General features: G+C 42.9%; 1 protein-coding gene across 2 annotated transcripts in view; it reads left to right on the top strand.

Annotated features, from left to right (window-relative positions):
• chn2 (chimerin 2) overlaps positions 1-27,224 on the top strand; it is a 449,790-nt gene that overhangs the window by 276,674 nt on the left and 145,892 nt on the right. For both annotated transcript variants that reach the window (XM_085988610.1, XM_085988611.1), the window contains exons 4-6: positions 6,738-6,793; positions 10,523-10,554; positions 17,216-17,329. In XM_085988610.1, coding sequence (XP_085844736.1) covers positions 6,738-6,793; positions 10,523-10,554; positions 17,216-17,329 — 202 coding nt within the window. The remainder of the gene's footprint in view (positions 1-6,737; positions 6,794-10,522; positions 10,555-17,215; positions 17,330-27,224) is intronic.

Here is a 27,224-nt window from a genome sequence, read left to right as displayed (position 1 = left end):
AGTGTACTGGCAGGGCAAAAGATAGCTGCCAGGTGTGAGAGAGAAACAAAAGGAAAGGGGGGGGGGGAAAGGAGTGGAACAATTACAAGAGAAAATGAAATGGGGGCCGAGCTTATGATCTGAAATTGTTGAACTCGATATTGAGTCCGGAAGGCTGCAGACTGCCTAATCGGAAGATGAGGTGCTGTTCCTCGAGTTTACCTTGAGCTTCCGTGGAACAATACAAGAGGCCAAGGACGGTGAGGTCCGAGTGGGAATGGAGCGGTGAATTAAAATGACAGGCGACCGGAAGCTCGGGGTCACCCTTACGGACTGAACGGAGGTGTTCCGCAAAGCGGTCACCCAATCTGCGTTTGGTCTCCCCAATGTAGAGGAGACCGCATCGTGAGCAGCGAATACAGTATACTAGATTGCGAGAAGTACAAGTAAATCGCTGTTTCACCTGGAAGGGGTGTTTGGGGCCCTGGACAGTGGGAAGGGGGGAGGTATAGGGGCAGGTGTTACATCTCCTCCGCTTGCACGGGAAGGTGCCAGGCGAAGAGGAAGGGCTGTTTGGGGTGATAGAGGAGTGGACTAGGGTGTCTCGGAGGGAGCGATCCCTGCGGAATGCTGAAAGGGGAGGGGAGGGGAAGATACGTTTGGTGGTGGGATCACTTTGGAGGTAGCGGAAATGCCGGAGGATGATCCGTTGAATGTGGAGGCTGGTGGGGTGAAAGGTGAGGACAAGGGGAACCCTATCGTGGTTCCGGGAGGGAGGGGCAGGGGTGAGGGCAGAAGTGCGGGAGATAGAACTGACACGGTCGAGGGCAGTGTCAACCACAGTAGAGGGGAATCCTCGGTTGCGGAAAAAGGAAGACATGTCTGAAGCACTGGTGTGGAAGGTGGCGTCGTCGGAGCAGATACGGCGGAGGCGGAGAAACTGGGAGAATGGAATAGAGTCCTTACAGGAAGCGGGGTGGGAGGAAGTGTAGTCCAGGTAGCTGTGGGAGTCAGTGGGCTTGTAGTAAATATTGGTCGATAACCTATCCCCAGAGATGGAGACGGAGAAGTCGAGGAAGGGAAGGGAAGAGTCCGAGATGGACCATGTGAAGGTGAGGGAAGGGTGGAAATTGGAGGCAAAGTGAATGAAATTGTCAAGTTCGGGGCGAGAGCAGGAAACGGCACCGATACAGTCATCAATGTATCGGAAAAAGAGGTGAGGGAGGGGACCCGAGTAGGACTGGAACAAAGATTGTTCCACATAGCCCACGAAAAGGCAGGCATAGCTAGGACCCATGCGGGTACCCATGGCAACACCTTTGATTTGGAGGAAATGAGTGGAGTTAAAGGAGAAGTTGTTCAATGTGAGAACAAGTTCAGCCAGGCGGAGGAGGGTCGTGGTGGGTGGGGACTGGTCGGGCCTCTGTTCAAGGAAGAAGCGGAGCGCCCTCAGGCCATCCGGGTGGGGGATGGAGGTGTAGAGGGATTGTACGTCCATGGTGAAAAGGAAGCGGTTGGGGCCAGGAAACTGGAAACTGTTAAAGTGGCGGAGGGCGTCCGAAGAGTCGCGGATGTAGGTGGGAAGAGACTGGACAAGGGGAGAAAAGATAGAGTCAAGATAGGAAGAGATAAGTTCTGTAGAGCAAGAACAGGCTGAAACGATGGGTCTACCAGGGCAGTCCTGTTTGTGGATCTTGGGAAGGAAGGTAGAAGCGGGCTGTGCGGGGTTGGGGAACTATGAGGTTGGTGGCAGCAGGGGGAAGATCTCCAGAGGAGATGAGGTCAGTGACAGTCTTGGAAACGGTGGTTTGATGTTCGGTAGTGGGGTCATGGTCCAGGTGGAGGTAGGAGGAGGTGTCGGCGAGTTGGCGTTCAGCTTCCGCTAGGTAGAGGTCAGTACGCCAAACAACAACAGCACCACCCTTGTCAGCGGGTTTAATGACAATGTCAGGGTTGGATCTAAGAGAATGGAGTGCTGCAAGTTCAGAGGGAGGTAGGTTGGAGTGAGTGAGGGGAGCAGAGAAATGGAGACGGCCGATGTCACGGCGGCAGTTAGCGATGAAAAGATCTAGAGAGGGTAAGAGGCCAGGGGGAGGGGTCCAGGTAGAACGAGAATTCTGCAAGCGGGAGAAAGGGTCAGTTGTGCGGGGGGAAGACTCCTGGCCTCTCCTCTGGAGATCTCCCCCCTGCTGCCACCAACCTCATAGTTCCCCAACCCCGCACAGCCCGCCTCTACCTCCTTCCCAAGATCCACAAACAGGACTGCCCTGGTAGACCCATCGTTTCAGCCTGTTCTTGCCCTACAGAACTTATCTCTTCCTATCTTGACTCTATCTTTTCTCCCCTTGTCCAGTCTCTTCCCACCTACATCCGCGACTCTTCGGACGCCCTCCGCCACTTTAACAGTTTCCAGTTTCCTGGCCCCAACCGCTTCCTTTTCACCATGGACGTACAATCCCTCTACACCTCCATCCCCCACCCGGATGGCCTGAGGGCGCTCCGCTTCTTCCTTGAACAGAGGCCCGACCAGTCCCCATCCACCACGACCCTCCTCCGCCTGGCTGAACTTGTTCTCACATTGAACAACTTCTCCTTTAACTCCACTCATTTCCTCCAAATCAAAGGTGTTGCCATGGGTACCCGCATGGGTCCTAGCTATGCCTGCCTTTTCGTGGGCTATGTGGAAAAATCTTTGTTCCAGTCCTACTCGGGTCCCCTCCCTCACCTCTTTTTCCGATACATTGATGACTGTATCGGTGCCGTTTCCTGCTCTCGCCCCGAACTTGACAATTTCATTCACTTTGCCTCCAATTTCCACCCTTCCCTCACCTTCACATGGTCCATCTCGGACTCTTCCCTTCCCTTCCCTTCCTCGACTTCTCCGTCTCCATCTCTGGGGATAGGTTATCGACCAATATTTACTACAAGCCCACTGACTCCCACAGCTACCTGGACTACACTTCCTCCCACCCCGCTTCCTGTAAGGACTCTATTCCATTCTCCCAGTTTCTCCGCCTCCGCCGTATCTGCTCCGACGACGCCACCTTCCACACCAGTGCTTCAGACATGTCTTCCTTTTTCCGCAACCGAGGATTCCCCTCTACTGTGGTTGACACTGCCCTCGACCGTGTCAGTTCTATCTCCCGCACTTCTGCCCTCACCCCTGCCCCTCCCTCCCAGAACCATGATAGGGTTCCCCTTGTCCTCACCTTTCACCCCACCAGCCTCCACATTCAACGGATCATCCTCCGGCATTTCCGCTACCTCCAAAGTGATCCCACCACCAAACGTATCTTCCCCTCCCCTCCTCTTTCAGCATTCCGCAGGGACCGCTCCCTCCGAGACACCCTAGTCCACTCCTCTATCACCCCAAACAGCCCTTCCTCTTCGCCTGGCACCTTCCCGTGCAAGCGGAGGAGATGTAACACCTGCCCCTATACCTCCCCCCTTCCCATTGTCCAGGGCCCCAAACACCCCTTCCAGGTGAAACAGCGATTTACTTGTACTTCTCGCAATCTAGTATACTGTATTCGCTGCTCACGATGCGGTCTCCTCTACATTGGGGAGACCAAATGCAGATTGGGTGACCGCTTTGCGGAACACCTCCGTTCAGTCCGTAAGGGTGACCCCGAGCTTCCGGTCGCCTGTCATTTTAATTCACCGCTCCATTCCCACTCGGACCTCACCGTCCTTGGCCTCTTGTATTGTTCCACGGAAGCTCAAGGTAAACTCGAGGAACAGCACCTCATCTTCCGATTAGGCAGTCTGCAGCCTTCCGGACTCAATATCGAGTTCAACAATTTCAGATCATAAGCTCGGCCCCCATTTCATTTTCTCTTGTAATTGTTCCACTCCTTTCCCCCCCCCCCCCTTTCCTTTTGTTTCTCTCTCACACCTGGCAGCTATCTTTTGCCCTGCCAGTACACTTTACACCTAATCCCAGCCTATTACCATCTCGTCTAGCTTCTAATCTCTTTTACTTCTTTTGTTTCTTTTATTCTTTTGTCCGATCGCAGCCCTGCCTCCGATCTAGTTTCTTTTCTTTCCAGTTTTGAAGAAGGGTCCAACCCGAAACGTCAACTCAAATTTCTCTCCACGGATGTTGCCTGACCTGCTGAGTTTTTCCAGCATTTTCTGTTGTTATTTCTGCCGAATATAACGTTGTTCTGTGTTTCCCGACCACAAAATTGCCCCCGCCAACCCCCCCCGCTCTGCTCCCTCCCCGTCTCCAAGATAAGTTTAGGACCATAGTGTCTGTTTAATGCCACTATCCTGCGGTTCCTATTTTATGTTTTTATTCCATGCTCCTGTGAATTAAATGTGGGTTAATTTCCTCAGAAATTAGATTATGTTTCTAATACAATTCATTTGATTCCTTTGTGGGAGGTGCTGGAGTTTAGGAATCCTTTTTTAACAAATAAGATGAAAACTGTAAAGGTAATCTGACAGTGATTTCTGAAGCAAAGACAAAATCATTGTCTCTCAGACAGCATGGTGATGCTGGTAATGTGGCAGGGAGTCCTTACTAGGCCAGTGCCACATGCTGTTGGCTGAGAATGCCATGAGGTTTCTCCTCATTCTTTCATTAACAGAGCTGTGTGGCGTAGAAAGGGAAGCAAATAAACATGGGAAAACTCTCTGCGGGGTTCGGCCATTTATCAGAAGGTAAATATCCTGGGAGTTGGGGAGAAGTTTATTGCCTCAGTAATGGTCCAACTCTTTTGGCTAACAATAGAAAATAGAATTATAATTATTGTTACAGATGATGCTGAGTTTCTTGTATTTCCCCCACTAAAATATATACAAAACATGTCCCTTAACTGCATATTGTTCTTAGACTTGTTGACACACTGCACCATATTCATGTTGAGATGTTCCCATGCCAATGAGCTCCCAAACTCAGCTAGAGTTTCAAGCTAACGTAAAACATTTCCTTGAGGCTGGGCCAGAAAAATCAGAGAATGAGTCAATACATTGCCGATACAGAGCAGGACTGGCAGAAGTCTGGGATTAGATTGTTTATCTGCACTTATGGCCATAGAAGGGGGTGGGTGACAGTGAATGAATGGATGGAACAAAGACTAAACAAAATTGGAAAACTTATTTTATGTACTTATTTTCATCTAATTATTTTAGTCAAATATGAACAATTTTAGTCAAATAAACAAATATGGACTAAAACTAGTTTACTAACTATATAACAAAAGCAAAATACTGCAGATGCTGGAAATCTGAAATAAAAACAGAAAATGCTAGAAATACTCAGCAGGTCAGGCAGCATCTGTGGAGAGAGAAACAAAGTTAACGTTTCAGGTCGATGACCTTTCATCTGACAAAGGTTCATCAGACTAATTCCTGGGATGGGGGGATTGTCCTATGAGGACAGATTGAGTAGACTAGGCCTGTATTCCCTCGAATTTAAAAGAATGAGAGGTGATCTCATTGAAACATATAAAATTCTTGGGAGGATGTTTCCCATGGCTGGGGGGTCTAGAACCAGGGGTCACAGTCTCAGAATAAGGGATCGGCCATTTAGGACTGAGGTGAGGAGAAATTTCTTCACTCAGAGGGTGATGAATCTTTGGAGTTCTCTACCGCAGAGGGCTGTGGAGGCTCAGTCGTTGAGTTTATTCAAGACAGAGATTGGTAGATTTTTTGATATTAATGGAATCAAGGGATATGGGGATAGTGCGGGAAGGTGGAGTTGAGGTAGAAGATCAGCCATGATCTTATTGAATGGCTGATCGAGCAGGTTCGAAGGTCCGGATGGCCTACTGCTCCTATTTCTTATGTTCTTATCATTCTTTTTAGTTGCAAATCTCATATGAGAGTTAGCTGTTCAATAAGAAAAAATATGTAGTTATGGTGATGTATCGAAAGGATGTGAATGTAACATTTTTAAGCAGATTTTTCCCACTAAATCTTTGTGACAGGTCTCTTATTTTTAATTTTGCTTGTTTTCCTTGAAAGTCTCTGACGCTCATACTAAGTTCTGTCCCCCATGTGGCAGCTGCAGGGTATAAATTGTTGATGCCGCATGTGGAATATTTGTTTAAACCTTCCAAAATACAGAATTAAGTCCAGCTTGTGCACACATTCATGAGTATAGTTAGTCTTGAAAGTTTAACTGCTGCAAGGTGGCTGCCTTCACTGTGTACCCAACCCCATTCAATCATAAGATCTGCTTGATGGATCCTTAGAGTTGGCTCCACTAAAATATAAACAAAAAAAATTGGAATCTGAAATGCTGCACAAATCTACCCATTATTCCACTTTGCACAGTGTTTCATTTAAAAATATCTCCAGTTAAAATATGATATAATATTTGACGACTTTAAAATTATTGGGAGACGATTTTATCTATACATTATTTGTAGCAAAATTGTTCTTAATACTGTATGTGCGTTTACAATTTCACTGCAAATAGGGAGCAGAGGAAGTCTTCCCCCATGGTTAATTTTTCTTTTTAAATTCCCCTTCACCTCTCCAGTAGCATGCACCATAGTCCTAGTGAGAGGCAAGGAATGCTCTGTCACTTGTAGTCTAGAAAGGATCAAAATTAATATACTATATGTATATAAGTAATCCCTTTGTAAGTGGAACTGTAAGGATTGATATCTGGGTAATTATGGAATAAAAACGTCTCGATCAGCAATGTGGGATTCCAGGTAATTAACTCCAGTGTTGTATTGGATTTTGTGCTGTGTTGATATCTTTAATGTGCTAACATTACTTGTATATTGTTCTGTTTTGGACAGTGTATCAGTTACAGCAGGAAGCCCCACGTCCGAAGAGAATTATTTGCCCTCGAGAGGTCAGTTGAAAACTAGGCTTGAGTAATGTGACAACACAGTTTTGAGCTTTGTTTAGTACAAGAAAGTTTTCATTATTGCTATTGATGGAGAATAAAGCCTCTGGCCTATTGTGTGACCATCAGTATGTTAAAAAATGAAGCATGCAAATTATTTTGCGAAGTTTGCACCTGAAGGAATCTGCTATAGAGTCAGTGCCATAGGTGTCACAGTGATTTACGCACTTCACTGTCCATCCATGGGGTTTATAATGGTGTGAAAGATTTTCATAACTAATTTCCCCAAGAGCAATTTTATACCAGTGTGGATCTCATTAGCCTGAATGTCATGTGGTTAGTTTGATGTTGCTGAAGACAGATAATTGTAATGTTAAACTTACTTTTTTGGCATAATTTTCATCCTAAATTAAATGAATCAGCATTTCATTGAGAATTTGTACACTCAATGTTGAGCTAATCATTTAAATAGCTCTTCTACTTTCTATTCTCTGTAGTTTCTTTGGTTTGTTAGCTACGTATCAGTTCTAATGCTGTGGGAATATATTGATTTGCATAAGCATCCCTTCAGTAATTATGTTGCTGCTGTCTGCAGTAGTATTTCATCAATATTCTGAATGGCTTAACATGAATTGTGTAAAATTGCAAAAGAGCAAAACAAGAAATTCAAATAATAACAACACATTTTCATAGAGAATCCTCTACTGTTTTGTGCCTCTTAACAAGGTCCTGTCCATTCAGTAGAGTTGTTTATCTTTTGCCCTCATGACATTCACTTTAATGAAGTTTGACTGAATAGCCCCAAATTTACTAAGCTATACTGGTGGCACAGGTTGGGAAATTAGATACGTAGGTTTGCGCAGCCAATCACAGTGTATTGTTTGCCAAAGACAAGAGTCTTATTAGAAATACGGAAATTATTTACATTGGTCCCATGTCTAATTTTGTGTTTTTCTCACTGGCTCTGCACACACCTTTTGCCTTATAAAAGGAGCTTATGGTTATTACACTGGCCTAGCTTCAGAAGTAGGCTTGTAAAAGCTGACCTTCACTTTGAAAAAATGTTTTAAGAATCAGTCTCTTTTGAATGAGCATTTTTTTGCTGTATTTTGCTAAATGCTGTAGAGGGCTGACTTTTTGCATTGGAAGACTTTTGTTTGCCTACAGTTCATTTGCTTGCAGCAAAGTGCTGAGGATGGAAATTATTTTTGGGGGTTACACTAGAAACTCCAACTTAAGATTTTAAACTTAATGTGATGAGGGAGCCAACATAGGCCAGCAAGGAGGGATGTGATGGGCGAGCGAGACAGAATACAGGCTACAAACTTGTTCAGAATTCTGTGGCCTGCTTTCTGTCTCGCTTGCCCATCACGTCCCTCCTTGCTGACCTACGTTGGCTCCCTCATCACATTAAGTTTAAAATCTTGATCCTTATTTTCAAATCTCTCCATGGTCTCAAGCCATCCTATCTTTGCAATCTCCTCGACCTTACATCACTCCTATGCTCTTTAGTGAATGACTCAAGCTTTTACCTGCATCCTCCCTTCATCCCATCATTTAATGGCAGAGCCTTCAGTCACCCTTGGCCTTACTTTTTGGAAATCTCTGTTTGAACCCCTGAACCCCTCTGATTCTCTCTCCACTTTTAAAAACCTAATTTTAACCAAGCTTTCAGTCACCACTTCTAATTCTTGCACCATGGCTCAGTGTCCTATATTCCTTCTATCTATATTTTTTCTTCTTCTCCCCATTCCCTCTGCCAGCCCCCACTGTAAAGCTCTTTGGGATATTTTTTACATTAAAGGTGCCACGTACATGCAAGTTGTTGCAAGAAAGATTTAAATACCACAAAAATAAATGGCTTCCCAATTTAGTTCATGTGTAAATGATTACAAACAAGTATCCCTCAAAACTGCTAATGAGATGATGTGAAGTATAGTCATTTAGCTACCCAGTTGCTGCTGTTATAACTATAGTTACCTACTATACTATTAATAATCTGAAATCTTTTGACAGATATTTCTGTGGCAATTGCCACCTGGTGGATTTTCTGTAACATTACACTTGGACTTACTAATGCAGTAAATCCAAATAGAGAATACTTTAAAATTGTAGTGCTAACATACAATTACATTTCTAGTTTCAAGATTTATTGGTGAAATTTGGACGTTCAACAGGAGATACATTCAAAGATTGTTTTCTTTTTGTAGGAGAGATTGAACTCCTGAAACCTTATAGTGTACAAACCCATTGAACCACTGGGCAACATTTTATTTGTTGAATTTCATATAATCTTGAACTTAAAAGTTAATTGTTCATTTTTTTCACCTGTCTTTAAGTTAGTTAGTAATACCAACTATCAAACTACACTGGTATCTTTTGACACATTCAAACCCCCTTCCTAGCATTGTGATGATTGCTCCTTTCCCTTCTGGATCATACGTGATGTCTCTAGGACCACCATTACCATCTGCTTGCCACCTTTTTCCTCCCCACACCACTGCTCTTCTTTCTGAGCCTGCTACCACCATCTCTTTCCACCAATTCTGAGATTGGCTGGTTATTCATCTCATTTGCTGTTTGTGTGATCTTTCTGTGCAAAAAATGTCTGCCTTTACATGCATAACACTTAGAGTAATTCATCTGTTATGAAGCACATTGGGTCCTGGACGACGTGTTAAGGTGCTCTTTAAATGCAAATTCTTCTCATTTCCAACGGTCCAGCAAAGTGGAACGGTGCTTCTGGGAAAAATATGGTTGGTGACTAAATTCATAATTCTGCACACCTATCAATGATGTTTGAGGTGAATACATGGCAATTAATTTGGCAAAACATTTTAAAACCAAAGCCGTTACACAGCAATTTCATCTTGTTCTGTAACCCCAATGTGTACTACACGAAACAACATCAACTTGCATTTATATAGTGTCTTTAATGTAGTCAAATGTCCCAAGGCACTTCACATTATGTAACCCCAATGTGTACTGCACGAAACAACATCAACTTGCATTTATATAGTGCCTTTAATGTAGTAAAATGTCCTAAAACACTTCACAGTAGTGCAATCAAACAAAAATTGAAACGAGCCAAAGAAGGAAATATTGGGACAGGTGACTAAAAGCTTGGTCAGAGTGGTAGGTTTTAAGGAGCATCTTAAAGGAAGAGTGAGAGATGGAGAGGTTTAAGGAGGGAATTCCAGAGGTCTGGGCCGAGGTCACATTCTGCATTGCAGTGATGCAAAAATGACCAACAGCTCCATAGTTTGTCTAGTCTGGATCTGACTCCAGGGCAGAGTATAACTCCCGTGCAGTATTAAAGTTAGTTTGAAAAGAGGTTGTGGGTCCCTGCATTTTTCAAGCACTTGGGTGCATTGCTCTAGGTATATAATATGCAGAATCATAACTAAATACATAGAGCAGGTACTCTTCTTTAATATAGAAGGAAATAAGTATTTTGAAAGCTGCTACTGTCATTGTTACTCAGTTATAAGATGTGTACAATATTTTATTTTTGAGGTAGTTTTGTTGTTAAAGTACAGAAGTTTATAAAATGTTCATGAGGACATTTGAATCTTCACTGTATTTTAAAAAAATGCTTCAGTATAGCAATACATATGATGCTGATGGGACCACTTTGGTACAAGGTTGGACAGCTTCCTTATTTATATTTTGGCTCCCTTTCTCTCCAAGGACTGATATATGTATATGTTGGTAACAATATTCTTTTGTTTACAGGTTGAAAACAGGCCAAAGTACTATGGAAGAGAGTATGTAAACCATTTTCTATTTTGTTTGTATTTAGCTCTGTGTTTTGCAAATCATTTCAAAAAGCAGAACATATTGTTTGGATTGGGATAGAAGCTAAATTGCAAATCAGATTGATGTTGGATAAGCAGTTCTGCAGCAGAGTGATGTATTTCGTTTATTGAAGCACGGTTTATGCATGATTGAGTTTCATATTTATGATGTATTGCGGTTTGCAGTAGTGTTATGATGTCAAACCTGCATTTATTTTCCAACATTGTGATGTAAAAATGCAATTTTACGCCATGCCACACCAGAAATAATTTCTATACCACACTGCAGCGGAGCCCATTTCTATATCACAGCACAGAAACAATAAAATCTGAGCATTCCCCTCAAGTTACAATGCAGCAGACACATCATTTTTAGTTGTTACTTTACACAAATGTCATGCCTCTCATGCACTTCTCATGGCTCATTTGATCCATTTAAGGAACATTTGTCAAAGCTGTTTTATACGACAGTACAGAAAAGCTGAATTCTCAAAGGTTTGCATTTTGTAGCAAACCATGCTTGTGTCGGTTTCTTTGTGTTACTGACTTATTTATAGAAAAACACAAAACCAATTATTTAATGTCTTCGCTTTAATTAGTGCACAACTACTATAATGTGACTAAATTAATATATAAGAATTATGTACAAGTGATGTGAATTTGCTGCCACAGCATGATGTCCAGTGGTGAACGGCCATTCATTATTTTAATGTAATGTGTTACGCTGTAACGATTGGCTAACAATGTTTAAATTCCCCAGGAGAATCAATTTGGTCTTGCCAAATCATCTATTGTAAAGACCTGTGTAATCACTGGATAACAGGTCTTCAACTTCTTCCAGACAAAGTTCCAAAGACAGTTATCTTTACTAAATAGAATGTAATAATGATACAAGTTAGGGACTGCAACAGCACGCTGCTCTCTTTCCTTTTCTATTTCTTTTCCATTTTTATCTTTCTTTTTCTTCTATTCTTCCCATCCCAAACCTTCTGGGTTTTGCTTTAAGTACCCAACTTCTGTAGAGTTAGGAAGAGCCACAACTGCACCTTCCCACAGCCCAGCTCCTCATAATTGTTAAACTACTTTTTTATCAGTCATGTAAAATTTTTGCAAAATTGCTCTCTTGTTGGAGCCACAAATTGAAAGTACTATTTCTGTTCCTTTGAACAAGACTATTCAATTTCCCCTAGATCTTGTATGCTGCAACTTTGCTAACGCCATGCTCAGAGCGGGTTTGTATGAACAAATAAACCTGTATTTTCACAAATGTTCACATAGCAAACTCTGCACTGTGAATTGGGATAACACACTGTGTATCACCATCCTTCATTTTTTATATAACCAACATTGAGGCTGGTACTTAGTTGACAGTAAAGCAAGTTTGAAGAATACCCTGTAGACTTTAGTCATCCTGGACGATGCTGCAAACAGGACTAATGGACATTGCTGCAATGGGGCATTTTTTTATTTAAAAAAAAAATTGAGCCCTGAGTTCCCATTGTATATAGAGAATAAATTCAAACTAAAGTATCTAAATGAATGGTACTTATTAATTATGATTTGCTTATGTTTTTAAATAGATCATCAGAAGTCCACTTATACAACAATAATCGCAGGCATGGATTGTTGTAATTTTCAAAATATATTAAAATCTAAATGATTAAACATTCAGTTAATCACATAATTAGACATTTCTTGAAAGAGGTAACCTATCTGTATGGTTCCAAGATGTAGATCATATATCGAATTATCTTTTTAATGGTAATGTTTTGCTGCGCTCTATTTTGCCTTTTGAAAAATCAACAAAATTACAGTCTGCAAAATTGATCTAGATGGGCAGATCAGTTACTTTCAAAGAAAGTGCAACTCAGTAATTTGTAGATGTGTTATGAAAATGTCATTAAGTCTAGTTTGGATTTATTTTAAAGCTATTCTGAAGCTACGTAATTTTAAATAATTTTTTTAATCGATGTAGGCTGCAGAGTATTGCTGCATTTTATCGAACAAAAATAGCATTTGAAAATTTAAAAAACCATTGGGGGAGAAATTCCTGTTCACCAGCAAAGTTGCTAGTGTCATCGGCAACTGGAGTTAATGGCCGCTGAAAATGGCCGCAACGCTAACGGGGCAAAATTTGTCTGGAGGACATGGAAATTGTTGGCGCAGTGCTTACCGTCAGTGCAACACCGTCCTGGTGGTGTTGCTGGAGGCAACCAAGACGAAATTCCTGTGCAGGAGCGGCGTTGCAGCTTCCCACAGCCTCTGGAACCAAGGCTGTGGAGCTCGCAAGGAATTGTGGGCAATGAAGAGACCTGAGAATTAAAGGGGCCATGCACACTGAAGCAATACAAATTAAAATGAAGTGAAACAATGCAGTTTTCAGCCCTTTCAGCCTTTTAAAAATATTTAACATTAAAAAGAAGTCCCAAATATGAATATTCAGCTCTTAAAACTGAATTACCTTCCTAACCTCAACAAATGGGAAAACCACCTCAGCATTAAAACAAATGGCTCAGCAAGCCAGCGAAGGGGCACCCAGCATCTCGCTCGCAACACTCCAGCTTTGTGCAGTGTGTCAACACTACAAGACAGGCACTCTACCCACAAAGGCCAGGAGGCCATCCAGAAAGAAGGATGTGGGAATACATCACTGAAGTCATCACTGCCAGCAGTGTCACTCCCATCATCCGGCTCGAGTGCTCAAAGAAGCTTCATGACCTCAGACCACTGGTCAAGGTCAGTGAATGCATCTTCAAAAGCCGTCTCCTACCACCTGCACCACTAGCGTCACACGCTGCTCAATGCATGACCCCCAATCACTCACCTACCAACAATCTGCACCAATCATGAGGCACATCTCCCATTCCTAGCCTCACCTGATCCCCTTGGAGGAGACGGTGCAGGCCATTCTAGGCATGGGCATGGCTGAGCCCTTGGTCAGCGGCAGGGCTGAAAGGATACAAGGTGCTGGTATCCTCATACGTTATCCTCCTTCTGACATGCACCTCATGCTTTCCTGCCCTCCCCTCACCACAACTCCACCCTTGTGTCTTCCTCATTTCACACAGCCAAGAAATGCAGCCTGCCCAGCCAGTGGGTGACCAAGAAGAGGGAGAGGAGAGTAAAGAAGAACAAGAACAGGAGAAGATTGATTTGACACTCCCAGCCACCAGCTCCTCAAGGTCAACCAGCAAGGCCATTTGCAGTGTCCCCACATTGAACGTCAGCAGCCTTCCACCAGCCATGCTGCAGCCACTGGGGTAGCACTGTGTGACATCAGTAGGATAGGCAAAGGCACACACAAGACAGTCACTAAGAGAATGCATATGGGTGATGAGTTGATTTCTTGATGTCACATTGGATGGCTAGATGTATATAGGTGGATTGGAAAGTTTGCTTTGTGGTGGCTTTTATTTCAGCATCGTGGCCAAGAGGACGTTGTGATGGTCAGTAACAGATGGAAGGTAAGGTGTGGGACTAATGTTGTAAGGGGAACTGGGGTTGTGGTCACTGGGACCACAGTTGGATAATTCCATCCCGGATATCCTGGCCACAAAGGGGCTGTCTGGGTTGCATCCTTCCTTCTGCTTCCTCCTCTTCTGTGTCTTCCTCTTCCCTCTGCAAGCGGATGCTGTAAATGTGAAATGACAGCATAAAATGCTGGAAATACTCAGCTGGTCAGGCAGCTTCTCATATATTCCCTACCTGCTGAGTATTCGCAGCATGTTCTGTCTTCTCAAAGGCCTTCATTTACCATCCGAGCCCTTGCAAGCATCCAACAGCACTCCCTACACACTTAAAAAAACGTTTCACATCTATTGCAGCAAGCCACCACTTCAGTAAAATCAAAAAACCCAGTCAAAAACCTTACATTCAAATTTACCTAACGATGTGTGTGTCCCTTTAAGAGGTGCAGACATCGTCACTGTCAGCCTACTTGCATGCCAGGTTAACCAGGCGTGCTTAGGACCCAGTGCTGAATTCAGCGCTAGGCTCGAAGTTCGCATTGGTGACGTTAAGTCGGCATTGCACGCCGATTGACGTCGCCACGCTGCCATTTTTTCTTTCAGGGTGCTACCAGTTAATGGCAGCGCAAAGGGAGGGAGGAATATGCCGGCTGCCGCAGGACCTGCCACCAGCTGGCGAAAGAGCAGCGGCCGCCATTTTATTGCCATTTCATGGTGCTACAGAGTGGCAGTAAATAGATGAATTTCTAGCCCATTGTCTTTATAGAAAAATATTCAGCAAAGTTGCTTCTGTGTTTACAAACAAAATGAAATGAAGTGATTTGCAAAATTATCATGCTATTTGTGTCATTGTGACCTCATCACACAGCATTCTGTGGTTTTGGTGACTCAGTGATTCCATTACCGCTCATTTTGGAAGTTTTATTGGTAAAGGTTTCTTTGCACAGAGCAACAATCCAGCAGCAATAAATAGAAATTATTTTTCAACCTGCTTGGCAGTATTGTGTACCTCAATTTCTTTATAATTTCTCAGATTTTTAGGTGTAAAATTGGATATTTATATTGGAAAAATGGTCCAATCATAGCTAACAAGACAAGTTAAAGGTATTATTAGATTAAAGGAAGAGACTTATAATGCTGCCAAAAAGAGTAATACGCCTGAGGATTTGGGAGGACTTTAGAACTCAGCAAAGGAGGACCAAGAAATTGATAGAGAGAGAAAAAGAGAATATGAGAGTAAACTAACAAGAGACATAAAAACAGATTGTACAAGCTTCTATGGGTATGTAAAAAGGAAGACATTAGCGAAAGTAAACTTTGGCCCCTTCCAGGCAGAGACGGGTGAAATTATAATGGGGAATAAGGAAATGGCAGACATTAAACAAATACTCTGCATCTGTCTTCACAGAAGAAGACACAGAAAACAATCCGGAAATAATGGGGAACCAAGGGTTTAGTGAGAATGATGAACTTAAAGACATTAGTATTGGTAAAGAAATAGTACTAGAGAAATTAACAGGACTAAAAGCCAACAAATCCCCTGGACCTGATGGCCTACATCCTAGGGTTTTAAAAGAGGTGGCTACAGAGATAGTGGATGCACTGGTTTTGATCTTCCAGAATGCCCTAGATTCTAGAACAGTCACCGCAGATAGAAAGGTAGCAAATGTAATGCTGCTATTCAAGAAAGGAGGGAAGAGAGAACAGGGTACTTTAGATCAGTTAGCTTGACATCAGTAGTAGGGAAAATGCTAGAATCTATTATTAGGGACGTATTAACAGGGGACTTAGAAAATCATAATATGATTGGGCAGAGTCAACACTGATTTATGAAAAGTGTGTGACAAAGAGTTTTTTGAGGTTGTAACTAGCAGTGTTGATAAAGGGAACCAGTGGATGTGGTGTATTTGGATTTTCAGAAAGCATTCGATAAGGTGCCACACAAGAGGTTATTACACAAAAATAGGGCTCATGGGATGGGGGTAATATATTAGCATGGATTGAGGATTGGTTAATAGACAGAAAACAGAGAAACTGGTCATTTTTGGGTTGGCAGGGTAGTAGAGTACCGCAAGGATCAGTGTTTGGGCCTCAGCTATTTACAATCTGTATCAATGATGTAGATGAGGGGAATCGAGTGTAATGTATCCAAGTTTGCGGATGAAACAAAGCTAGGTGGGAAAGTAAGAAGCAAAGAGGCTGCAAAGAGATATAGACAGGTTAAATGAGTGGGCAAGAACATGGCAGATGGAATCTAATGTGGAGAAATGTGAAGTTATCTACTTTGGTAGGAAAAATATAAAAGCAGAATTTTTTTTTAAATGGTGAAAGATTGGGAAATGTTGTTATTCAGAGGGACCTGGGTGTCCTTGTACACGAATCACTGAAAGTTAACATGCAGGTACAGCATGCATTTAGGAAAGCAATAGTACATTAGCCTTCATTACAAAAGGATTGGAGTACAAGAGTAAAGAAGGCTTACTGCAATAATATAGGGCCTTGGTGAGACCACACCTGAAGTACTGTGTACAGTTTTGGTCTCCTTACCCAAGGAAGGATATAGCTACCTTAAAGGGAGTACAACAAAGGTTCACCAGACTGATTCCTGGGATGGGGGGATTGTCCTGTGAGGTGAGATTGAGGAGACTAGGCCAATATTCCCTAGAATTTAGAAGAATGGGAGGTGATGTCATTGAAACATATAACATTCTTACAGTACTTGACAGGATAGCTCCTCGGAGGATATTCAGGACAGAGATCGATAGATTATTGGATATTAAAGAAATCAAGGGATATGGGGATAGTGCGGGAAGGTGGAGTTGAAGTAGAATCGTATTGAATGGCAGAGCCGGCTCAAAGGGCCGGGTGGCCTACTCCTCCTATTTTTTATGTTGTTATGTTCTTATATTTTTATATGAGATCACTGTGATGTTATCATTAAAATACGGTCACCACTCTGGCTGTCCTAGATCATATGTTTTTAATTTTAAATGTTGTTTGTAGTTTGTTGATGCTGCTTTGGTATTATATATGCTTGGGCCTAAAGTGTTCCTTTAGTAACGCTGTCACATTGGGGTGCACGTAATAAAGTGAAACTGCACGTAATTTGGTTAAAACACAGTCTTGCAGTCTGTACTGAAAACTGATGTGGTTTCTCCTCTCAGGTTCCATGGGATGATATCTCGTGAGCAGGCCGATGAACTGCTTGGTGGAGTTGAGGGGGCTTATCTCATCAGGGAGAGCCAACGTCAGCCTGGTAGCAACACATTGGCTCTGAGGTCAGTTTCTGTTCCTAATGTCGATGAACTGAACAAATTATATTGAACTTTCCTATTTTCTAAAAAAAACAGGGGTAATGATTGTTATTTGGGTTTCTTTATCGTTCTTACTCTAGATATTTATATTTTAGATTATTCTCATAGTTGAGCTATAGCTCCCATAGATGCCAACTGTCCAGGTTTTGTGTGTTTTTATCCCCTGCCTGTGCTGCTTGTATTCGTGTCTGCAAATCAGCGGAATTCAAATTTTCTGCACTCCTCCCAGGACACCCCTTGAGCCACCACGACTCAGTTCTTGTGTGCATGCACAACGTACTGTGGGTTTCCCAGTGCAGATCAGGACAACAGTAAATCACAGCAGAGGCACAAGATCGCATTCGAACTGTACGAAAAGTGAGCCATGCTCTGCAATTAAAATTGAGCTGCAGAGTGCTCAAACTTCTTTATCATATCTCTTGATCAGTCTTTGGGCTTGAAGACTTGTTTTTTCTTACAAAATTAAAGATAGTGTAAAAACAGAATAGAACTATGGTGTATACCCAATTGTGAGCTGCTCCTCATAGAATAATGACATTAGGACTATGCAACAAAGCAACAATATGTTCAACTTTGCTCAGCTTATGTTATTTTTACTCCTCGGTTTTGTTGGTACTTGTATTCCATCCATTCACACTAGGTCTAGCCTATAGGTTTTGTTTCCCCCATGGTCAGGCCAGTGTCTGACGTGAGGAAATAGCCTAGTAAATGTAGTGGTTATATTACTGGACTAGTATTCCAGAGGTCACAAGTACAAATCCCACTATGGGCAGTTGTAAAAGTGAATTCAATACATCTTGTAATGTTATGGCCTAGCACCAGGACAAAATTATCATCAAAATTACCATTTTATTTTAAAAACCTAACTGGTTCCCTAAAAACCCCTACCCAGTCTGGTCTGCATGCGATTCCAGTCCCACACTATATATAGTTGATTCTTAATATCTGCTGAAGTGGCCTAGCAAGGCAATCAGTTGTAAGGTGCCTGTTACAAAATATTAAGAGAAGTATTGGACAGGCCTATTGGCAATTACCCATGCATCAGATTAGGCCAAGACTCTGGCAATCCCAGCCCAGTTAGCCATGCAAAGGCTTCCTCACGAACATCTGCAGACTAGTGTCCAAGTTGGGAGAGCTCTCCCACAACTAGTCAAGCAATAGTTTGACATAGATATGACTCTCTGAATACAACTGTCAGCCAACATCCCAGTCTCCTCCATGACTATTCCTAGGTGTGTCCTATTCCAGTGCAGGATAGACTCGCTAGCAGCAGAGGCACAATTTTATACAGTATAATGACCATGGCCCTGGAAGTACACAGCATTGACTCTGGACCCCATGGAGGCTCCTGGCTTCAGGTCAAACAAGGCCAGGGAAGCCTCCTGCTGGTTATCAGCTACCACTACCTGTCAATTGATGAATCAGTACTCGCTCATATTTAACACCACCTGGTAGCACTGAGGGACACTGTGGCACAAGATGTACTCTGGATGGGGGATTTCAATATCCAGTAGCAAGAGTGGCTTGGTTGTGCTATCGTTGACCGAGTTGGACAATTCCTGAAGGCCCTACCACATCCAGTCAAGAATGGTGATGGACAGCATGACAACTAATAGGAGGAGGAGGCTCCATGATTATCCCCATCCTTAACTATGGTGCATCATCATGTTCCATAGGTCTACTGTCCTTTGGGAACAGCAGAACCGCCTAACATCTAACCTTGCTCTACCATTGCATAACTTATATGCATAACCCCCAGTGTTTCCCAATCTATTAGTAGGAACATTTGAACTATTTTATATACCTCTACCAAATCACCCCGAAGTCTACACATCTCTAGAGTAAATATACCAAGCTTTTTGAGCCTGTCTGAGTAACTGAGGTTGTTTAAGCTGGGAATCATTCTTGTGGCCTTCTCAGAACATTTTCCGAAGCTTCCATATCACCCACCATATGAGAGGACCAAAACTGGACGCAGTGTTCCGAATATGGTCTAGCCAAGGTCTTGTACAAGTAAATTTACATAATAATTGATCATCTGTGGCAATACAAACACGGAATCAATACCAGGTGTATGATTTAGGCCAAGTAGGGCTTAGAGAGCAGGGGGATAACTGGACCCAAGGAAAGGGAAGATTGCAAGAGGAGGATAAGGACAGAGGAGCTACACCAGGGTAACTATCTCAGCAGGGGGAGTAGGTGAAGGAGGTCAGCAAACTCGATCAGTTCCCCTTTCCTCCACTGGGCCTGGAAATTCATCTCAGCAAGATGGGAAGGATTGTGGTGAGCTGGTCGTGCCTTCCACAGGGCCAAGAGAAGGAGGGGTGAGGGCGTTTAGAGTCCAAGAGCCTGATGGTCAGTGTGGGCTGAGGGCAGGACTGGGAATGCTTCTCAGTGGGGAGGGCCAACATTGCCAATTAGTGGTGTGGGTGAGGTTTTTGGCAGGAGAACTGCATACAAACATGTAATACTGTTCATACAATGCGCACCACACTATCTGCGAAACACTTCCATCTTCGGCTGTCTATTGGTGTTCAATTAATGATCTTTGGGTTGGTTAGTGTTGGCAATTGGTGCTTAAAATGCAAATAATATAGAGTGAAAGGGGGAGATCAAGAAATTACAACTCATGTCCTTTTTACGTCTGTAACTCACGGTGCACTGAAATCAAGGCAACTTTTAAAGTCTAGCAGGTATGCTCAGCAAAGCTCGTGTGTTGCATAATGGGGGAGTTGAGGTTACTTATAGAAGGGCTTTTTCAGTCATATTAGATCACATAATATGACCCTCACAGCACCACCTGTAGGTACAATATTTCTGGAATGTTGCGATCAGTTGTCATTTTTAATAATGTATATGTGTGCATGTGTATATCGATGTGTACAGCACCATCACTGGTGGGAGGGTGTAATTACAATGTGAAAAGTTTACATAGGCAGTTTTGATTATAAAAGTAGACATAGGAATTTAGAATGGAAATAAAAAACAAGGATAGAATGTATGAATTTAAAATGCAGACTAATCATCTTGGGGGATCCATCTTTCTATCTATCCATCTACACACATTTCCTGTCTGCACACCTTGCTTCCTGTTGTCACATTTTTGTTTCAACCTTTCCATTGAAAGTTCATGTCTGCACAATTCCCATTCAGTTTTCCTATGCCAACCTTCACAATCAAGGTTTGTTGATGAAGTAATCAAATAGCTGAAAAAGCTTTCTCAAAAAAAATTGTCTGCTATTTTTGTTCTCAGTAACTAAAATTTCTGATCTTACTGATTTGTTGGTGTGCTTGCTGCGCTATAAATTGATTAATTCACTGGTGCTTGCTGCTCCAGTCATTTATTGGTTTGATTGTGCCTGCTGCTCACTTCATTTGTCGGTGTACCCACTGCTGCATTAATGTATTAGTTTGTGCCCAATGCTTCACTTGATTTGCTGGTGTGCTCATTGCTCTGTGAAGTTATTACTACACTGATGTTGGTTGCTTCATTAATTTATTGGTATGCCTGCTGCTCCATTAATTATTGATGTATTTCTGTGCCCAATGCTTTGAATTTATTGATTCACTGATGCCTACTAAGCAGTGCTGCACGGTTTATCAGTATCCTATATCCTTTAGTTGTTAGTGAGTTGTGATGCATGTGGTTTGTGTTGGTTTTTGTGGGCTCAGTTTTCTGGTGTGATTGTATTGTGTCAAAAAAATACACTTTTTTTTCCAATTTATATTTTCCACATAAATGTATTTTATTCTGTTTGTTTTTAATCTCTATGTATTATAGGAACAGGAGTAGGCCATTCAGCCCCTCGATCCTGTTCTGCCATTCAATTAGATCATGGCTGATCTATAACTTAACTTCATCTACCCCTCAATCTCAGTTTAGAAATTTTCAATTGACCCGGCCTCAACAGCTTTTTGGAGCAGAGTTCCAGATTTTCATTACATTTTGTGACAAAGTACTTTCTGACATCACCCCTGAACTCTAACTTTAAGGTTACACCCCCCTGTCCTGGACTCTGAGGAAATAGTTTCTCTCCTTTAATCATCTTAAACACCTCAATTAGATCATCCCCCTAATCTTCTGTATTCAAGGGAATAAAAGCCTAATCTATGCAACCTGTCCTCGTAATTTAACCCTTTTAGCCCCGATATCATTCAGGTGAATCTGCATTACACCCATTCCAAGGTCAATACATCATCCTGAGGTGTGGTGCCCTGAACTGAATGCAGTGCTCCAGATGGGGTCTAACCAGAGCTCTGTACAGCTGTAACATAACTTCCACTCTCTGTATTCCAGCCCTCGAGATAAAGGCTAATATTCCATAAGCCTATTCAATTATTTTTTGTACCTGTCCACTAGCTTTTAGTGATTTCTGTACTTGGACCCCTAAATCTCACTGTCGCTCCACATTTCCTCGCTTTTAGAAAATACTTTCTTAGGTCCAATGTGGATGACCTCACACTTTCCCACATTGAACTCCATCTGCCACAGTTTTGCCCACTCATTTAATCTATAAGTGTCCCTTGGAAACTTTCTGCTCCTATCCACTATTTACTGTGCCACCTAACTTAGTGTCGTCAGCAACTTAGATATATGGCTCTCTATTCCTTCATCGTCATTTATAAATACAGTGGAAAAACTTTGGCCCCAGTACAGAAACCTGGGGGATGCCACTAGTCACATCCTACCAATTTGAGTACATACCCATTATCCATATTTTCTGTCTCCTACCTCCTGAGCAATTTCCTATCCAAGCCAATATGTTGCCTCCAATTCCAGGCGCTCTCATTTTTGTTAACAGTCTCTTATATGGAACCTTGTCGAATATCTTCTAGAAGTCTATATAAATAACATGCATATACACTCCCTTATCTACCACATTAGTTACCACCTCAAAAAATTCAACTAGATTTGTTAAACATGATTTACCCTTTACCAGTCCATGCTGGCTCTCTCTGATCTGCTCATGTTTATCCAAATGCTCAGTCACTCTGTCCCTAATAACAGATTCTAGTAAATTTCCCACAACTGATGTTAGATGAATTGGTCTATAATGTCCTAGTTTATCTCTCTTACCCTTCTTAAATAGTAGAGTGACATTGGCAATTTTCCAATCCAAGGGGACAGTTCCTGAATCGACAGAGATTTGGAAGATCATGGCTAATGCATCAACAATTTATCCATTGTTTTAGCATATATTGTCATTACATACTTTGAGAACATTGAGGTAAAATGTTTCAACTCTATACAGATCTTGACGCACTGTAAAACATCATAGGAGATTGACTAGTGTGTATATGTGTGGAAATCTATATATTCTGCATAATATGCCACTGCACTTACCATGCTACTGTACTTTTTTTGTACTGGAGAAGATTTACTATTTTACAACTCTGCCCTCTGTTGGCAACATCATTTCAAAATTGAAGAAAGGTAACAATGCAGGTTATGTGCCTAGGCCACCATATTAAAGCGTATGTAGTGGGAAAACTGGTGCTCAAATGATTTGGGTAAGTGTAAGACCATTCATTCTGCGAGTTGATTTAAATTGAAATTTGGAGGAAATAAATTATGGATTTCTTTTGTGTACATTTTAGGGGAGTATTGCAGCATTTGGCACCATATAATATACGGTTTGCCATAGTAGAAATCAGAGGGACGTAAAAGACATAGGGGTCAATTTTCATTGACCCGTGGAGTTGGGATTGGAGGCGTGTGGGGGGGTTAAAGTCCCGAATTCGGGGGTCCCGACACCATCCCGCCCCCAACCCGCCTCCATGTAAGTTTCAAAGGAGGCGGGTACCCTCCCCGCACTGGGACCCGCCTACCCGAGGCGGGAAGGGATTAGTGCCAATTAACTGCCTGTTAACAGGTAGTTAACAGACAGTTTTTAGCCTAATCCCTATTTTAAAGCTTGAAGTGTGGGATTCCCGACGGCTCCAAACCATGCCAAGTTAGAGGAGCCGGGCCATCGGGTTGAAGGACTTGGAGGGGTCAAGATGTCGGTGTTCAGGTGAGTGATGGGTGCATGAGTGCAAAGGTCAGTGTGTTTGGTGTGTCTAAAGTGTGTAAAGAAGTTTAAATTACCTGTACTTACCTTTTCAGCCTTCCTTCCTCTAGGTTACGGGAGTCCATCATCTAACCGGCACAGAAAGCAGAATGGCTGCGAACTGTCAAAAGTGACAGCCTGCAGCTTTCTGTGCCGGTGAGATTTCTAACTGAGTCTGTGTAGAAGGACTCAGGTTAGAAGTAAGACTGTCAGTGTTTGACAGCTTCAAACAGCTGTGAAACACTGATATTTCATCTGTCAAAACGTCTTGACAGATGAAATTTCAGTCTGTGACGTCACCTGTTGCCGGGTGGCCCTTAATTGGCCTGCTGAGCCCGCTGGGCAGACTCAACAAGGTCAATCAAGTTAAAATCGCGTGGATTGGCCGTATCTCGATGGAGGCGGGACTACAACCCCGAAAGTTGTAGTCCTGCCTCCTTCCCGACTTCTGAATGAAAATCACCCCCATAACATCTCCCATAGGATGCACAGTGCATTACTGCACTGTTTTTGTTAACCTGTTAATTTTAATACAGTTATCAACTATATCCCTGCATGGAAGCCAAATAATTTTCTAGAACATGTTCTCTTTGTGCTGGTATTAAATGGCAGTTGAGCCACATTACCTGGTGTGGACATGGCACAATGCTATTGCCACTGGCCAGAGATTTTTTTCACCATTAAGAGGTTTCATACCTTTGTTCTCACTTGTTTGTCACAATGTACTTGCTGGCATTTCCAGCGTTCTGGTTTTGGTGTGTAGAATTGGGCAGTTCTGTGGGTGGTTGGTTGCTCACCACTCTATTATTTTGTTGTTGTATGATTGAAGCCATTTTTCTTCAAATCCGAGTTAAAATGTTCCAACTTAAAGCACTTGGGGTTCAGCTTTGGGATTTGCTGATGACTGAGAAACTGAATAGTACAAAGAACGCTCCTGCTGGGTGTAGCTAAGCAGCATCAAGATTTGTCTTTTATCACTTCCACTTTATGCTAAAAATGTGTGGTAAGCTTAATAGGGGTCAATCTCTGCATTGTACTTACTGTTGCCAGGAATTACTACTGACTTCACATTCTCTTCACCAGTCCTCTCTGTAGCCCTCTGGATATCTGTATGGAAGCTAAATAGACCATACACATCCTCTTTATTGCACCAACAAAGAATTGACAGGGATTTGTCACATATTCACGTCTCCCTTTGTATAGTTAGTTCCCACAGAGGATCATAAAGTGACAAAATGAGACCTTTTAGATTTAGTGTGCTGCATCACCTTGGCACAGTATGTGCTGCTTCTGTGCTGTTGGTATGTTGATCGACTGCTTGGTGTCTGTAATCACAAGCTTGTGTCACTAATGTTGCAGCTTAGTCAAGTTTTCATAATTCTCATTTCTACTTCAGATTTTTTGATTCAGCTAGCCTTTTTTTGAAGCATTACTCTAGGTTTTCTATTTCCCTCTAGCTGCAAGCCTTTATGACCCATTCACTTTTCCATCATCCTCATTTGGCACCTGCTACCTCTTGCCTCATCGACCATCGGTTACTGTAGTATAGTGGTTATGTTACTGGAGCAGTAATTCAAAAGCCAGGACTAATAATCTAATCTAATGAATGTGAGTTTAAATTCCACTATGGCAGTTTGAGAATTTGCATTTAGTTTTTTAAAAATTCTGGAAATAATTTTAAAAAGCTGGTATAAATATGTCGGATTATCGTCAAAACACAACTGATTCACTAATGTCCTTTACGGAAGGAAACTGGTCGGAAGTCTGGCTTATATGTGACTCTAGTCCCACACAAATGTGGTTGACTCTTAACTGCCCTCTGAAGTGGCCCAGCAAGCCACTCGCTTATATCAAACTGCTATAGTGAATAACAATAATAAAATCGGATGGACCACTCGGCTGCGACCTAGGCATTGAATCAGGACACAATGAAGGCACACCCAGCCCAGTCAACCCTGCAAAGTCCTCTTCACTAACCTCTGGGGACTGGTACCAAAGTTAGGAGAGTTGTCATATTCACAGAATCATACTAATGTCCCAGACTCATCCATCAGCATCAATGAGTATGTTCTCTCCCACCGGCAGGACTGATCCACCAGAGGTGGGGACGAGTGGTATACAGTTGGGGGGGACGCAGGAGGATGGTGGTTGTAGGAGTGACCCTGGGAGTCCTTAACATTGACTGCAGATCCCATGAAGTCTCATGGCTTCAGGTCAAACATGGGCAAGGAAGCCCCTTGTTGATTACAACCTACTGGTCTCTCTCAGCTGATGAACTACTTGGAGGAAGCACTGAGTGCATAGCATGTACTCTGGGTGGGGAACTTCAATGTGTATCACTACCACGAATAATTTGGTAGTACCACCACTGATCGAGCTGTCTGAGTCTTGAAGGACAAAGCTGCCTGACTGGTCGTGTGGCAAGGAGTAAGAGAGACAATATGAGAGAACAACCTACTTGACCTCATCTTCACCAGTCTATCTGTTGTAGATCCGTCTATTCATGAAAGCATTGGTAGGAGTAACCAACACACAGTCCATCTTTAGCCAGAAGTGCCGAGTGGATGATCCATCTCGGCCTCCTCCTGAGGTCCCCACCATCACAGAAGCCAGTCTTCAGCCAGTTTGATTCACTCCATGTAATATCAAGAAATGGCTGAGCACATTAGATAAAGCAAAGGCTGTGGGGCCCGACAACATCCCGGCTGTCGTGCTGAAGACTTGTGCTCCAGAACTAGCCATATCTCTAGCCAAGCTGTTTCAGTACAGCTATAACACTGGCATCTATCTGACAATGTGGAAGATTGCCCAGTTAAGTCCTGTCCACAAAAAGCTGGACAAATCCAATCTGGCCAATTACTGCCCAATCAGTCTACTCTCAATCATCAGCAAAGTGATGGAAGGTGTCGTCGACAGTGCTGTCAGGCACTTACTCAACAATAACCTGCTCACTGATGCTCAGTTTGCATTCTGCCAGGACCACTCAGCTCCAGACCTCATTACAGCCTTGGTCCAAACATGGACAAAAGAGCAGAGGTGAGGCGAGAGTGACTGCACTTAACATCAAGGCAGTATTTGACCGAGTGTGGCATCAAGGAGCCATTCCATTCGCAACTCCTCACATAATGAAGCAGTCCGTGCCCGCATGTAGCAAGATCTGGACAACATTCAGGCTTGGGCTGATAAGTGGCAAGTAACAGTCGTGGCACACAAGTGCCAGGCAATGACCATCTCTAACAAGAGTGAGTCTAACCACCTCCCCTTGACATTCAACGGTATTACCATTGCCAAATCCCCCACCACCAACATCCTGGGTGTCACCATTGATCAGAAACTTAACTGGACCAGCCACATATATACTGTGGCTACAAGAGCAGTTCAGAGGCTGAGCATTCTGTGGCGAGTGTCTCACCTCCTGACTCCCCAAAGCCTTTCCACCATTTACAAGGCACAAGTCAGGAGTGTGATGGAATACTTTCCACTTGCCTGGATGAGTGAAGCTCCAACAACACTTAAGAAGCGAGACACTGTCCAGGACAAAGCAGCCCGCTTGATTGGCACCCCATCCACCAAATATTTACTCCCTCCACCACCGGCGCACCGTGGCTGCAGTGTGTACCTTCTACAAGATGCGCTGCAGCAACTTGCTAAGGCTTCTTCGATCGCACTTCCCAAACCTGCGACCTCTACCACCTAGAAGGACAAGGGCTGCAGGTGCATGGGTAAAGTTCCTTTCCAAGTCACACACCGTCCTGACTTGAAAATATATCGCCGTTCCTTCATAGTCACGAGGTTAATATCCTGGGACT

Source organism: Somniosus microcephalus, chromosome 5, assembly GCF_052327205.1.
Source record: "Somniosus microcephalus isolate GS21.2 chromosome 5, FLI_Smic_1.0, whole genome shotgun sequence".
Lineage (NCBI taxonomy): Eukaryota > Metazoa > Chordata > Chondrichthyes > Squaliformes > Somniosidae > Somniosus > Somniosus microcephalus.
Note: the sequence above shows the minus strand (reverse complement) of the source record. Positions and strands in the feature narration are given on the sequence as shown.